The sequence below is a fragment of the Blennius ocellaris genome (assembly GCF_963422515.1).
Source record: "Blennius ocellaris genome assembly, chromosome: 14".
In the NCBI taxonomy this organism is placed as follows: domain Eukaryota; kingdom Metazoa; phylum Chordata; class Actinopteri; order Blenniiformes; family Blenniidae; genus Blennius; species Blennius ocellaris.
The window spans coordinates 7,850,614-7,865,324 of record NC_137663.1 but is presented as its reverse complement, the minus strand read 5'-3'; the positions used below and the strand labels follow the sequence as shown (position 1 = coordinate 7,865,324).

The window sequence follows — 14,711 nt, the reverse complement described above, 5'->3', positions numbered from 1 at the left end:
TTTCCACTTGTCCCTCGCCTGTTAAGCAAGCTTGAATTTCTGTAAAAGCCTGCAGATATATATTATGTTATTTCTTCAAATGCTTCATGATTCTATTCATTCTGCCCATCTCCAGTACTAAAGTGTGTTCAGACAATAGGTTGGCAGGGAGAAAAGTACACACTGCAGGCGCAGCACAAAAAGCCAGGCGGTTTCCCACCCACACTCACATCTGCGGCCAATGCAGAACTATCTGTTAACCTAACGCTTCATGCTTATTATATCTATATGTCATCATGTACTGCAGGGATAAATCTGAACTGGATCCAAAACAGTACTCTGATTACATTTTATAAAGATACGGTCTGATACTCTATTTACAAATGTTTCATAAGTCTATTATATTTGGAATTGTTTGCTTAAAACAAAGCATATTGTCCAATAAAATAGATCTGTGTTAAGAATGAAAGAAGACGAGTTGGCTATAAATATGTATCATAAATGGAAGAAACTTTTTGAAAGCATTTAGTAAATGTTTCTACATAGAACTTTGGGATGGTAGAAGAAGTATTGTTAGAACAAAGAAATACTCTCATAATAACACTTATTTCCATACCTTGTGTGTATAGTTGACATAAGAGACTTAAAACCAGACTGGATTCAAATAAAGTATAATGGGAAGTAGAATTTGTTATCAATCAGACTTAGAACGTTCGACCAGCTGAACCTTGTTTTTATATGAGAATTGTCACAATTAACAAGTCAATTCGAATTCCATCAATTGTAACTGGATAAATATTTTTTTTTTGGTCCCCATATTGGATTTATGAAAGTAATGCAGTACTTCTGCTACTTGTCCGAAGATGGTAAAAATACTTAGAAACTTCATGGCCCAAAACCGACCCACGGGATGAAATTAGCAACTGTCGCTTCAAAGATATTTAACGCTAGGCAAACACAGCTCAGCCAAAAGGTCAGTGATGCAGAAGCGAAAGCTTTGCGCCCTTTCCCACAGGAGCATCATCACTGGAGCCCCGCTGTGAGGGAGAACTTGTGGAAACATGCATGTTGAAGGAAACACCCTGAGAAGCAACAGGCTCCTACCAGCTACAGTCTAGAAAAAAAACATTAGAGTTTTTATTTGATTGTAACCCATGTCAACCTAATGCATTCAGTAAGTCAAATTTAATATGTATCCTGTAAAAAAAAATGCACAGGTACATCTCAAAAAATTTGAATATCAATATTCTTCGTCACTCATTTCAGAAAGTCAAACCTATATATTATATAGGCTCATGACACGGACTGAAATATTTCAAACCTTTATTTCTTAAAATGTTGATTATGGGTTACAGATGGTGAAAACCCAAAATGCAGTGTTTCAGAAAATTTGAATACTACATAAGATGCGGGAAAAAAAGGATATTTTGAACAAAAAAGAATGTTCATTTCGATGCACTCAATACTTGGTTGGCCTCCTTTTGCATGAATTACTGCGCCTTTAGCGACGTGGCCTGGAGGCCATACACCTGTGGCACTGCTCAGGTGTCATGGAAGCCCGGGTTTCTTTGACAGCAGCCTTCAGGTCATCTGCATTGTTGGTCTGGTGTCTCTCACCGTCCTCTGGACAAGAGACCAGAGATTGTCTCTGGGGTTCAGGTCAGGCCAGTTTTGCTGGACGATCCAGCACAGTAACACGAGGGTCATTGGACCAGCTTCTGGTACCTTTGGCAGTGTGGGCAGGCGCCAAGTCCTGCTGGAAAATTAAATCAGCATCTCCATAAAGCTTGTCAGCAGAAGGAAGCATGAAGTCTCTAAAGTTTCCTGCTCGACGCTGTGTTGACTGTGGACTTCGGCAAACACAGCGGAGGGACACCAGCAGAGGACATGGCATCACAGACGGAGGAAACTTCACTCTGGACTTCAAGCAATGTGGATTCTGAGCCTCTCCACTCTTCCTCTCTGCAGCTATGACCTTTTTTTTGGCTTACCCTCCTTGTAGACGGTGTCAATGACTGTCAAGTCGGCAGTCTTCCCCATGATTGTGTAGCCGACTGACCCAGACTGAGACCATTTCAAGGCTCAGGAAACCTTTGCAGGTGTTTTGAGTTAATTAGCTGATTGCGGTTTGACACCATGACTTTCCAAAACGGAACTTTTCCACATTCTTCTAATCTTCTGACACAGAATTTTTGGTTTTCACTATCTGTAAAACATAATCATCAACATTTCAAGAAATAAAGTCTTGAAATATTTCACTGTCATGAGCCTATATCATATATAGGTTTGACTTTCTGAAATGATTGACCAAAAATATTGAACATTTTCATGATATTCAGATTTTTTTGAGATGTACCTGTATTTCAAGCTCCAGACTAAAATATCAGATCTCCTTTTCTTCTATTTTTGGGTCAAGACTTTCTGATCAGAGACCAATACAAGATGAAACAAAATCTTTCATCACTTTAATTCATCTTCTCACTCAGACATCCTGAGTGATCCCATTGAAAGAGGTCAGAGGTCGGAAATCACATGAAAATATACACGGTGTGAATCGAACAAATCAAAGGTCAATGGGATCATTTAGCCACTTGAAAGTCATTCGACTTTTGCTTTCATTTTGCCGCTAGTTGGAAGAGTTTGTGATAAATGTGTTTTCGGTTACTTTTAATGGAAGTGAAGGAGCATGTATGCAGTACAGAATGCCACTCCTTACAGTGGGGCGCCGTCTCCACATACCTGTGCGCAAAACTAACAATCATTTATAGGTCATCAGGAGTGTCCTTATGTAAAATCAGGTCTTTTTTTTCCTCCACATTGGAAAGCCAGAATTTGCCCACGCACAGATGCATTATAAATACATCCACCAACCCCGAATTAAAAATAAAGACCGAGTGAATTCGGGATCAATGTTAACGCCGGTTATTCAATGCAAACATCTATTAAGTGTTTCAAACAACATTTGAGTCGCACCCTTGTTGGAACTGTAGCTCGTCGTTTGATATCGCCGAGGAATGAAAGAGACACAAAAGGGACAGGGACAGAAAAAGTTGTGTATTATGCGCAATTCCATTGTTTCCTTAAAAAAAAAAAAAAAAAAAAAAAAAAAAATGAACATGACAATCATCTTTCATTGTAAATTTTGGCATCATCTTCCCTCCGGTTGGACTCTCTGGAGTAATGGCTCATTAAAAATCAAAAGAACAGAACAAGGCATGCATAATAGTTACTGGTAATGCACATAGATCAAAGGATACCACTTAGAAATACAAAATCCATGTACGATGTTCATGTACATTTCATATTAATATAGCTGGTCCCTTTTCCTTCGAGGTCTCTATCTACCTGTTCCCACTGTGGGACGGTGTCTTTTACTTGGTCACTATATTCACCCTGTAAAAAAAAAAAAAAAAAAACACGGTCTGAACTGGAATATACATCTCTTCTCATATCTCGATGTTACAACAGTCTTTTATTCCTCCTGTCACCTCCCACAGCATGTTATCAAGCTAATTATTGCAAAGTAGCATTCACTTAAATAGTTTGCTTTGCATCTACACAATTTCCTTCCAAACCATGCCATAGTTACACCCAGTATCATTTTCTATTAAAAATCTTCCGTTGGTTAGACTACTACCACCCCCCGCCCTCGGCTTCTCGTGTAAAAGGAGCCCAGTGACTGTTTGGATCCATTCGTTGCGTTTCTGCCCATTAAACAGAAGGCTGGAACAAAAATGTCGAAACTTTTTTTTGTTGTTTTTTGGCTTTTTTACTTCAAAATAATGCAAAGAATTTTATTCTAATTTTGGAGGAAGAATAATGCACTGGTCCCATTTTAATAAATGGGTGAAACAGCCAACGTTTATAGTGAAGGCTGTATTCGTGGCCACATCTGAAACCATGTAAAACAAAACAAACAAACAAACAAAAAAAAGAACCAAGACAAAACAACGCTGTGATTAAATACGATGTTGAATGAATGTTTTTACTGTTAAAAAAGTGTACTGCAATGTATACAACTACTTTGCACGCTCTCTTGTTGCTCAAAATGAGTTGAAGAGGGGGATGGAGGCATTGGGAACTGATATTTCAATGGAATCATGTACAGATTTAGTTATAATGCATCTATCATCACACTCATCAGATGAGAGAGAGAGAGAGAGAGAGAGAGAGAGCGAGAGAGTGAGAGAGCGCAAGAGCAAGAAAGAGAGAGAGAGAGCGAGAAAGAGAAAGAGAGAGAGAGAGAGAGAGAGAGAGAGAGGGGCGAACAACAGACAATACAGAAAAGATTCATCCGTTTGATTTTAAAACACCCTTTTGCTCTGGGACCGATGCTATGCTATGCTACCCTCTTCGAAAAAGAAAGAGGTGGAAACAAATGTGTAATGTGCGCGTATAGATTTGAATGTTGCGAGTGCGGAACCAAATGTTTGACCAATAAAAAGTCTATTGGGATCAAGTTGTACTGGTTGCTCTGGAGATGGAGACAGACTTGATTAAACCAAACATGGGGCCGAGTGTGATGGTACTGGTGGCAACGATGGGCGTCTCGAGTGGTTGGATTCGGTGCCGCCGCCGCCCCTCCCCCTCCCATGGTGGCGGTGGAGGAGGAGGAGGTGATGTCGGTGTGTTGGGTGGGGGGGGGGTCCTGGCTGGTGTTTAGTCGATGTACTGGGAGAGCCAGCGGAAGCCCTCGCCGTAGCCCTGCCGCTTCAAAACGCTGCACATGAACACCTCCAGTGGTCTCGTGTTCAGCTCCTTCATGGGAACGTTGCCCTGAGAAAAGAAGCGAGCGAACGGTCACGCAAGGCGATGAATCCTTCCGTCATGTAAACAAAAGACGACGGATGCGATTCTGCACGTGGATTTAATTTAAAAGTAGAAAGTAATTTGTGTTGCAACAAACTTAAAAGTTCAGGGTTTGAATACACTCACTGAAGGCTGAACGCAAAGTAGCATTTTAACCCGTCAAACCGATGACGATGATTCACTCGGTTTAATTTCAGATGACAAACGGCTCAATGTGACGAAGGACTGCAATCAGGTTTTCTACAAAGACATTTCTAGTTTGTCAAAGCCGGAGCTCATCTTCTTGGATTTCTCTTTCACTCTTGTCTCAGGGTTGGAATTAAATCTACTTTTTACAATAAGAATCTTTTGTAGGATCTTGTTTACTATACAAACAAGTGAAACACATTCAGTGAATTCAATTCCAGCTTTTCAAGCTCTTGAACAGTTCAATAGCCACTACGACTCATCGCGTTAAGAGGGATGGAACCGTCTGCACCGTGTCTTCTTACCTTTCCTGTCGTCTGTCCGTACAACCCAAACATTTCCCTCAATCTCTCCTCGCTGATGGCCTCTGGTCTGTCAATCTTGTTGCCCAGAATCAGGATAGGCACATTTCCGATGGTCTCGTCTGTCATTAACGCCTGGTAGAGGTGGAAAGGATGATTTTCTTTCAGATGGTCACAGAAGATTCAGTCCTTACCGAGTTTAACTGTTTACTGCATTTACCTTTATTGACGCCAATATCCACAACTTCAATATTCACAGATTTCACAGAGTTGTTAGTATCATAGTCAGGTGGTGACACCTAAGCAAGATGCGTCTGGATCTGGAACCTTTGTTTTATCATGAGCTATGAGTGAGTGGGATCGCTGGCAAAAACAGCGAAACACAATAATCTGTCTTCCTCAAAATCATTGGAAGTGTTGGCAGTGCTGCGTGACGGGAGTCATTGCATAGACAGCCATGTAGCAGGTGACATCACATGTAAACAGTAATGAAGCATGGTGCAAGCAGCCTCTGCTATTAATCCGCTGTTTCCATGGCGACCGCTGACCATCTTTTGAAGGCGTTGGCGGTTTCCGCCAGTTACAGCAGATGTTAAAAACAGGCAAAAACGCATATTAGTCCTTGCCGATGCCATTGTGTTTACAGCGCATTAAATATTTATCGTTTATACTGGACGCACACAGAGAGAACATGTAAACTCATTATTCACATCCGTAATTTGGTGTTTGCATAAACAACTCAGGTAGGGCAAAAAAAAAAAAAAGGTAGCAAAGCTCAACGAATCAGAAAATTTTGCTTTTAAACCTGCATGATTCCTACTTGTGGTATTTCAGTGAACAAGTCAAAATCTCATTTGAAGGGAGGAATGGGATGGATGGATGGATGGATGGATGGATGGATGGCACTTACATCAAGTTCTGCTTTTGATTCCGCCAATCTTATTCCGTCTGCACAATCCACAAGGAAGACGATGCCATTAATGGCAGGGAGGTAGTTTTTCCATACTCTGCGGGCTGCGGAAAGCAACATAAAAAAAAAAAAACAACAGAAAAATACAGTTGTTCAGTTTGATTGTTCAGCATATTCTAGACAATATCCACAAATAGGCAGACATGTACAAAACAAACGCACCTTGTTGATGGCCTCCAAGGTCAAAGGTGGTGAAAGTCATGCCAGCAATCGTCAGCTCTTCAGAGGCTGGAGGAGGAAAAGGGAATAAGCTCATGTTTAAAAAGACATTGCTGAAGGTGAACTCATCATCAAGGCCTGAATAAATTAGTGTTGACAGTACTGTGTAGATGTGCATGTATGTGACAGAAACGTCAACTCACTTGGGTGTAAAGTTGGCACATGCTGTCCCAATCTGTCATCTTTGAGCATGTGCAGTAGCGTGGTTTTGCCAGCATTGTCCAGGCCAAGAAATACTAACTTGCCGGATTTCTTGAACAGTCCTGGAACGGAGTCAGAAGGATTTCAAAGCATGAGCTTTCGGACACTAAACGCGTCAAGATTGCTGCGTCACATTACACACTATTGTGGGAGAAGAAAGCAAAAACGAAAAACACCTATAAAGCAGAGAGGTGACAATCCAGAAATGACTGCCAAGCTCAGACTTGTTCTGAAGAACTGGCTGTCCTCACACATAGAAAATGACTAGTTTAGGCTCACTAACGACATGCACAAACATGGTGATTTGACGGCTATTTAATTTGTACTCCCCACAGGGGAAATGAATTAAATCCTTGATTGTCTAAATTAATTGATATCCTTGTGTTCTTCATAATAGCAATTTGTAAAACAGAAAATACAGAAGAAGGTGGATAATTCAGAGATAACTACCTATTCATATTAAGACTATTTTTTCATTTCTGAAATGGGGGGGGGATGGCAAACGCAGCACCACGACTCTTGCTTGATAACATTGCATGGCTTTGTGTTTGCCGCTGAGTCAGCACGTTGATACCGAGTGGATTCAGACAGTTTCTGACTGACTCGGCTCGACTGGACGTCGTCATTATTCACGGCAGCACGATGCAACCGAACAGGGAGAACAGGACCAACTGCTTGGAGTCGGCCTCTGCGACGCAGAAACTAGAACAGAGCACTCTGGTGGTGGTGGAGGTGGTGGGGGGGGGGTAGAGCATCTGGTACGCGCAGCAGTTTTGCCACCGGATTTTACACTCGCAGATTACTTCATGTGCAAGCACAACAAGCCAGTTTCTGCATGAATCAAAGAACAACCAAGCTATAAATTAGGAATTTCAAGGTTTTCTTTAAACTGGTCTGCCAGGTTTTGGTTGTGTGTTTTGTTTTTTATAAATTGGGAAGTAAACTAATGTCTTCTGTGTGATAAGGGTTTTCTAAAGTTGTTTGTGCAGGTCAGGAGCTGAACTCAACGGTCTGTGAGCAAACAGTAAACAGACTCCTCTGAGGAAACGCATCCCGGATGGATTTCTGAGCACAAAGCTCACTACTTAGCACGAACATGTAGGACAGATTGGCCGCTGTGAAAAGTAATGGCATTACATTCCCACTAAAACTTAGCAGTTTAATTTACCAGGACTATTCTAATTTTTCACTACCTTCCTGTTCACACCAAGATAATGCCATCTGGACTGATGATGTGTTGGTTTTTATTTTATTTTTTTACAGGTTTTAACTGTGATTTTGATGAGCAGCTTGTCACATGTACTCACCTAAAAACTGTAGTACGCTATTGAAACTGGTACAAATCCAATCCATTACGAATGACATATCCGAAGCTGTTGAATCCTAAAAAAAAAAAAAAAACAATAACAAAGAGGACAAACGGGTAAGAAAACATGCAAAACAAAAAGATGAAATGTGTTTCTTTTAGCTGGAATACCTACAATATAAAGCATGCATTAAATGTAAGCATGTAAAGCAGTGACATGGAATAAGTTTCACCCTTTCTTCATTCACAAGTTGTTTTTTTATGTTAAAGTCTGGGAGTGACCTACACAGAATTGGAAAATTGAAAAGGATTTTGTCTATGTGGCATATTTTCTGTCTAAACAATAAAAGCAGAAACTTTACTTGTGTTTTCAAGCACAAGGTGAACCAAAATACATCCGAGAACATAGAACATATGTGAAAAGGACATCTCCTTTACAGATAATACAAATGAGAACTCCACAACCATATCAACTCTGGTGGTATGTTACGACATGACACTACTAGCTCAACTTGCAATCTACTTTTTTCAGGCCATATTGTTTTGTTAAATTGTGTCATTTTCTACTTTACAGAACCAGAACACACCTAAAAAACTTAAGGAACAAATCGAACACACGCAAAAACATTATACAACCGTAAGATCGATAGAATCTAATCACTGCGGAGCTCATAGTCATGTCAGTTAGCAGGCAGCTTGCCTCCACCTATCAGATAGATACTTGCAACTGGTGATAAGGACGAGTAGCCGTCTACAGCCAATGATTAGCCCGTTCCAGTAGGAGTCTTTTGACAGCAGGACAGAAGATCCAGAGGTCTGATTACAGACCATCTGACAGGCAGCATGGGGTGCAAGCGCTTTGCAAATCTAGTCTAATCTCAACCTTTCTGGATAAACGAGACAGTATTTCATTCAATACAAAAAGAATCTGTGACGTGACTTGTTATTGGGGTGAAATCCACAGTTCCATTACAAACGATGTTGTAAGTTTATCGTTGAAGTTCAGGCAGCATGAATATCTGAGGGAAAAAAAAACAAACACTTCCTCAGTGATTACTTTCCTTTGAACTTCATCCGGTTTCCTTGGCTCTTCTTGATGACCGTTAAACCCATCACAACATGGAAAGTCAGAGCCAACCTCTACCCCTTACGCAACACGCAAACAATTCCATGGCTGAAGTTTACGGTAGACAAAGGTCAAGAACAGGCAAATAAAGAAAATACAGCTGAGTTACACGTCAGCTGCTTAGCCTGGGCTCCTGTCATGACATAATGAGTTGGAATTAAAAGACTATCAGCCTCATGTGTTTTGTAATATAACAACAGCAAAACGCTCAGTGGCTAATGCCAAGCGCAGTGAGATGCAGTCTCGCACAAGGGTGCGTGTGACTTGAAAACACTGCAAAGAGACCCAGCACGTGGAAATTTAATGCATGTGTGAGGCACAAACATAAAATTTTGGCAGCTTCAGCATGTGTTCATAGGTCTGCTGTGGATGTTTAAAGTGCGGCCCGAAAGGTAAACAAGAATAAAGACAGCTCATACTGAGAGCTATGTAGCATGGATTAGACATTTTAACAGATTAGCTAATGTCACATGTGAGCAAAGAGAAATGTGAAGTCACATTTTTTTGACTGATCGCTATCACACTAAGAAAATCTGTCATCTGAACCATGACTTCATGGTCTCGCACACACTTCCTGCAGCTCCAGACCCCCTTTCTGCTCACTCAGGTCATTGGACCAACAGCTTTTAGTAATTACCAGACTTACAGCAGAGCGGGCTTTCTGAAAAGCAGCCCCACACCTCTGGGATGAAATCCTTATGTAGGTCAAGTCATCGGTTTCTCTTGAAAAAGCACTCCTTAACTGTAACACTTCTCAGATTACACTTAATTATTTGATTTGGGCTTCATGATACATTTTTTTAGCCTAACATAAAAATAACACTGTTTTACAGTGCCACTTATAGTAGTATTTTTTTTCACTTTGGTAATTAAGAAAGGTGTCCAATAATCTATGACGGCTGATTTTTTTTTGACAGTCTTGAAGACTGGCACAAACACTGGCAATCAAGCATATAAAAAGCTGTGAATTATCTGGAATGCATTTGAAAGACGGACTTAATCTTGCTTCAGATGTCTATGTAAATTAGAATACCTTGTTATTTTAATGTGGAAAAAAAATATCTTTTGAATTAATCTATCTTACGTTTTTAACTCAGTTTCAGTTTGTTGTTGTACAATACTTTGGCGATCAGACTCGTTACAAGAACGTGGCTTTTTCTGGGAGACGCTGCAGCAACTGACGACATTTCATCTTAAACCAATATTGTCACTGGATGCAACAACTCACGTAACCATTTTAGTAGTTCAGTCGAAAATGCTGTTTTAATATCAAACCATGAGGGGAAAAGCAACAGTGAGACAAATTCGAATTTGGTTAGACTTAGGCCGGGCTGGTGCCTATCAAAATCACCTGTTCTAGCATGAATAACTAAACAAGAAAATATAATCTGAGCCCATTGAATGTGGTGGTTAAGATTATGAAAAGCAACATAGCAGAGGCTAGCTAACATTTGCCTTATTGGCCAATGTTATATGGGAACGAGTTGGCATTAAAATAAAGATAGATTATAGCAAATTATTAGCACATCGACACTTCTCTTCGAGGGCTAATATTTCGATTAAACCTGGATTGAAGAGGAGTGGAGAGGCCAGCTGACGGACAGGCTAGTAGCAGGAAGCTACAAGCTACGTGTCATATTCAGGACTTAGGCGACGTTGCATCGAGAGCTTGTTGGCTACGTAAGCTAACCATCACTTAGCTCCCCAGAAGTTGTACCAAAATACACACGAAACTCGCGGTAACGCGAGGGTTTACGCCGCCAAGCGCCACATAAACGTAACATATTGTCAGGTTGAAGTTCCATCCAACTCAAAGTACAACTGGTATCAAAACGTGCAGGCTGAGTTGGCGTTAGCATTGCTAGCAGCGTTAGCAGCCGGGGTCGTTAGCGAGCGGCATAACAAGTGTTTCCTGACAAACACGTTAAAGTGTCGTCGGAATCAAAAACTCACCCGTCGCTTATGTGGAGAATAATTCACAGCGTACGCTCGCTCTAATTGTCATGTAACTGGGCCTGCCTGCGGACTGCCAGGTCTTCCTCTCCTCTCCTTCGTGTTTTGTTACTGAGCCACGACGCTGCAATGGCTGAACAGATCCTCCCCGAAACCCCGAGCCCCGGCCCGGCCCCGCTTCCTGCTTATGTGTCACATCAGCGCTCCGGCCGGAGAACCACGTCCAGCATCCAGCATCCAGCGTCCAAGTACAGCTCCACTGCCCGCTGCTGTTCAGATTCACAAAACATTTAAGATAGCTCCATCCAAACAATGTTCCAACTGTGAGCGTTACAGTTACATACATATGTTTCAAAGTTATTATAAAGTTATGTCGACATAGAGTTGAATTGAACCACCATATTATTTGTATATTTTCTCATGTTATCTACGACAATGGTCCCATTGCATACCAAATGCTTTGTTTTGCATGTTTTTTTCCCACTTTACTTACTGTTTGTACAACATTTTTAGAATATTATAGAGTTATTATATTAGACAACAGTTTGATTGTCTCTTTATTTTTCCAGACATACTGTTGTATATTTTCTTCTTTTCAGGTATACATATTTGTATATAAATCATTGTTTAGATTTGTTTTTTTATGTACATTTATAATGTACATATTTTGTTTTGTACACCGTTTTGTAGTGGTTCAGTTATGTGCTTTTAATTAAGGTCTTCCATATTGTATTTTATTTTTGTTCACTCAACATCAACTGGCTATAAAATATAAAAATATATAAATATAATGGCTCTACAATATGCCATAATGTCCTTTCGCTCTGAAGAGTGGACCCTTGGATATTAGAGTGTCCCTACATCAGAGGTTTTACTGTATATTGATAGATTCATGTGAACTGAATAGATTTTTTAATTTGAATGTGTTTGTATACTATGTTTTTGATATGTCTGGAATCAATGAATAATGTCTTTTTTAAGTAGTGTTGTAAAATAATCCTGTTTAATAAAGGATTAACTTTGAACTAATTGACCTGAATTAAAAAAAAACACTTTCTTGTTTATTCCATGAGCTTTAAATGTATATTTGTTATAATTTCATATTGATGCTGAAACAAAGAAATTACCTTAATTTCAATTGTCTTTTTAAGCGATATAAAATACTTTGTCGAGTTGTAAAAACAAATCCATATATTTTTGATGGGAATATCCTGAAAGAATCTCATTTCCTTTAATAACAAAAGTTGGGGTGAAGTTCATGTTTTTGTCTGCTGTAATTATTGGTTTGTATGTATGTATGTATGTATGTATGTATGTATGTATGTGTGTATGTATGTATGTATGTATGTATTTTACCAACTTTTCTGAACTCCTCTCCCTAATTGCAAGACATTTTCAGGGATGAATTGTCATCACCCAAGGACAAATCAATTGGATTTTGTCACGTTCAACGGCGAACTCTTTCCAAATAAATCCCTAAAAACTGCAAAGAAAATTCCCATACAAATCAGAAGAGAGGCACCTTTTGGATTAGATCAACGGAGATCAGCGTCTGTTATTCATGGAGAAGCGCCCTGCTCAGTGTTTCACACAGTGATGTTGCTACCAAACAGGCTAGTTATCATCCCTATGAGCTAAAGGTTAACATGTTACGGATGCTAACTTGGTTCCGCAAACAAATGTGGCGTTGGTGAAGTTCTGTGCTCTACTTACTCTCTAATTTAACATAAATCCCTGTAACCATTAAAATATCCTGGTAATGCACTAATAGCAGGTTTGTATCTCCCAACATTTCCAGGAAAGAATATGAATTACACCTCATGGTGGAGCAGTGGTAAATACTTTCACCTCACAGCAAAAATGTCTTGGGTCGACCCTCTCTGTGTGGAGTTTGCATGTTTTCCTCATTAGTGTATGTGGGAGTTTCATACGGGGACTCTGGTTTCCTCTCACAGTCCAAAGAAAATGCATAAGATATTAATTGGTGACTGTAATCGATCCAAGATGTGAGTGTGTGTTATTTTTGTCTATGTGTGTTTGCCCAGTGATAGACTGGAGACTTGTCGATGTATGTATGTATGTATGTATGTATGTATGTATGTATGTATGTATGTATGTATGTATGTATGTATGTATGTATGTATGTATGTATGTATGTATGTATGTATGTATGTATGTATGGATGTATGTATGTATGTATGTATGTATGTATGTATGGATGGATGGATGGATGGATGGAGGAACTCACACCTACCTTAAAAAAGACCCCATTTTGTCTCTGCGCTCTCGTGTGTCAGACTGTTGTTTCTAAAAATTGTATATATTTAAAAGGTCTTTATGAACTTTTTATTCTTTGAAAAATAAATTGGAAGAAGAAAAACAAGTCAAAAGTGTTTGAATTTCTTATTGAAGGATCATAAATCAGAGTGCAATTCTGCATCTTCAGATGGTATAATTGCAAGATTCTTCCATTCACTATGATTTCAAAGAAAAAACAGCCATACATTTGGTCCTTAACTTTATTTATCAGTTTAAAAAAAAAAAAAAATTAAACAAAAACATTGGCAAATCTGATGAAAGAAATATTTCTCTTAAAAATACAGCTGCAGTTAGGGACACATTAAATCCCAGACAAAACAAATACAGTTGACAGTTGAATAAAACTTAAAGCTAATACTTGAAAGTGTCGTATGGATTACATTCTTCTGTATGTAATTTTCTACAGGCAAGGCAAGGCTAGGCACATTTATTTCTATCGCAACATTCAGGCACAAGGCAATTCAATGTGCTTTACGAGGAAATATAGGAAGTATAATAATACAAAGCCACGAAGAAAGTAAAAAAAAAAAAAAAGAGTAAATTAAATCCCTTATTAAAATAGAGGCAATAAAATAATTTAAATATATTGTTTATTTGAATGCCTGAGTAGATAACAGTGTTTACAGGACTGATTGAAAGGAAATTAGTATGTCAGCAGTACTCAGGTGTTCTGGAAATTTGTTCCACAGGTGAGGAGTTTAGGAACCAAAAGCTGCTTCACATTGTTTCTTCTTACTCTGGGAAGACTCAGTAAACCTCTTACTGGGGACCTCAGGGGGATGTTTCGTATTCTACAAGTAAATCTAAGATGTATTTCGGCTCAAGATCATTCAAAGCTTTGACGACAAGAAGGCAGATTCTGAAGTTAATCATTTGACAGACAGGAAGCAGTGATTTAGGCTCAGGCGTACTAATGTGTTACATAATGTTTTATTTGTTGTTTATTTAGAGTACAAAGACACGAGTATGTACATTGACAATGAACTGGATTGGGTTAAGAACACTGAAGCCCTTTAAGGGCCAAAGCACTCAATGTTTTGAGGAGCACTATGCCAAAGTTGTTCTATGAGTCCGTGGTGACCAGTGCAATCCATTTCATTTTGCATGCTGGGCCAGCTAACCAAAAGGGCCAGTGACATTGTGAGGGCAGAGATGGACTCAGTAGAGGTGGTCTCAGAGAGGAGGGTCTGGTTCAAACTGAGGCCCAAATCCTGAACGTATCTCACCTCCTTCGTGACGTTTTGGTCAGCAGGAGAATCTTCAGCAAGCAACAGACTCAAATCACCAACATGCACTAGAGTGCCACAGGAGATTGTTTCTTCCTGTGTCCATAAGATTCTA

The 14,711-nt window shown here is 39.6% G+C and overlaps 1 protein-coding gene across 1 annotated transcript; it reads right to left on the bottom strand.

Moving 5' to 3' along the window:
- Positions 1-3,020: 3,020 nt before the first annotated feature.
- On the bottom strand, positions 3,021-11,195 carry sar1b (secretion associated, Ras related GTPase 1B). The gene is made up of 7 exons (XM_080508928.1): positions 11,052-11,195; positions 7,974-8,049; positions 6,609-6,728; positions 6,409-6,474; positions 6,187-6,290; positions 5,280-5,411; positions 3,021-4,755 (listed from the first exon to the last, which is right to left on the bottom strand). Exons 2-7 carry the CDS (start codon positions 8,029-8,031, stop codon positions 4,639-4,641), a joined length of 597 nt encoding a protein of 198 aa, XP_080365054.1. The 5' UTR covers positions 8,032-8,049; positions 11,052-11,195; the 3' UTR covers positions 3,021-4,638.
- Positions 11,196-14,711: the final 3,516 nt, after the last annotated feature.

What these genes read in the sequence shown, in the direction of transcription:
- sar1b (XM_080508928.1), bottom strand. Translation starts at nt 8,031, where the DNA reads ATGTCATTCGTAATGGATTGGATTTGTACCAGTTTCAATAGCGTACTA. An exon ending in AATCAAAAGCAGAACTTGAT is followed by an intron (nt 5,412 to 6,186) that starts GTAAGTGCCATC and finishes CACCTCTACCAG; the next exon opens with GCGTTAATGACAGACGAGAC. An exon ending in ACGGACAGACGACAGGAAAG is followed by an intron (nt 4,756 to 5,279) that starts GTAAGAAGACAC and finishes TTCTTTTCTCAG; the next exon opens with GGCAACGTTCCCATGAAGGA.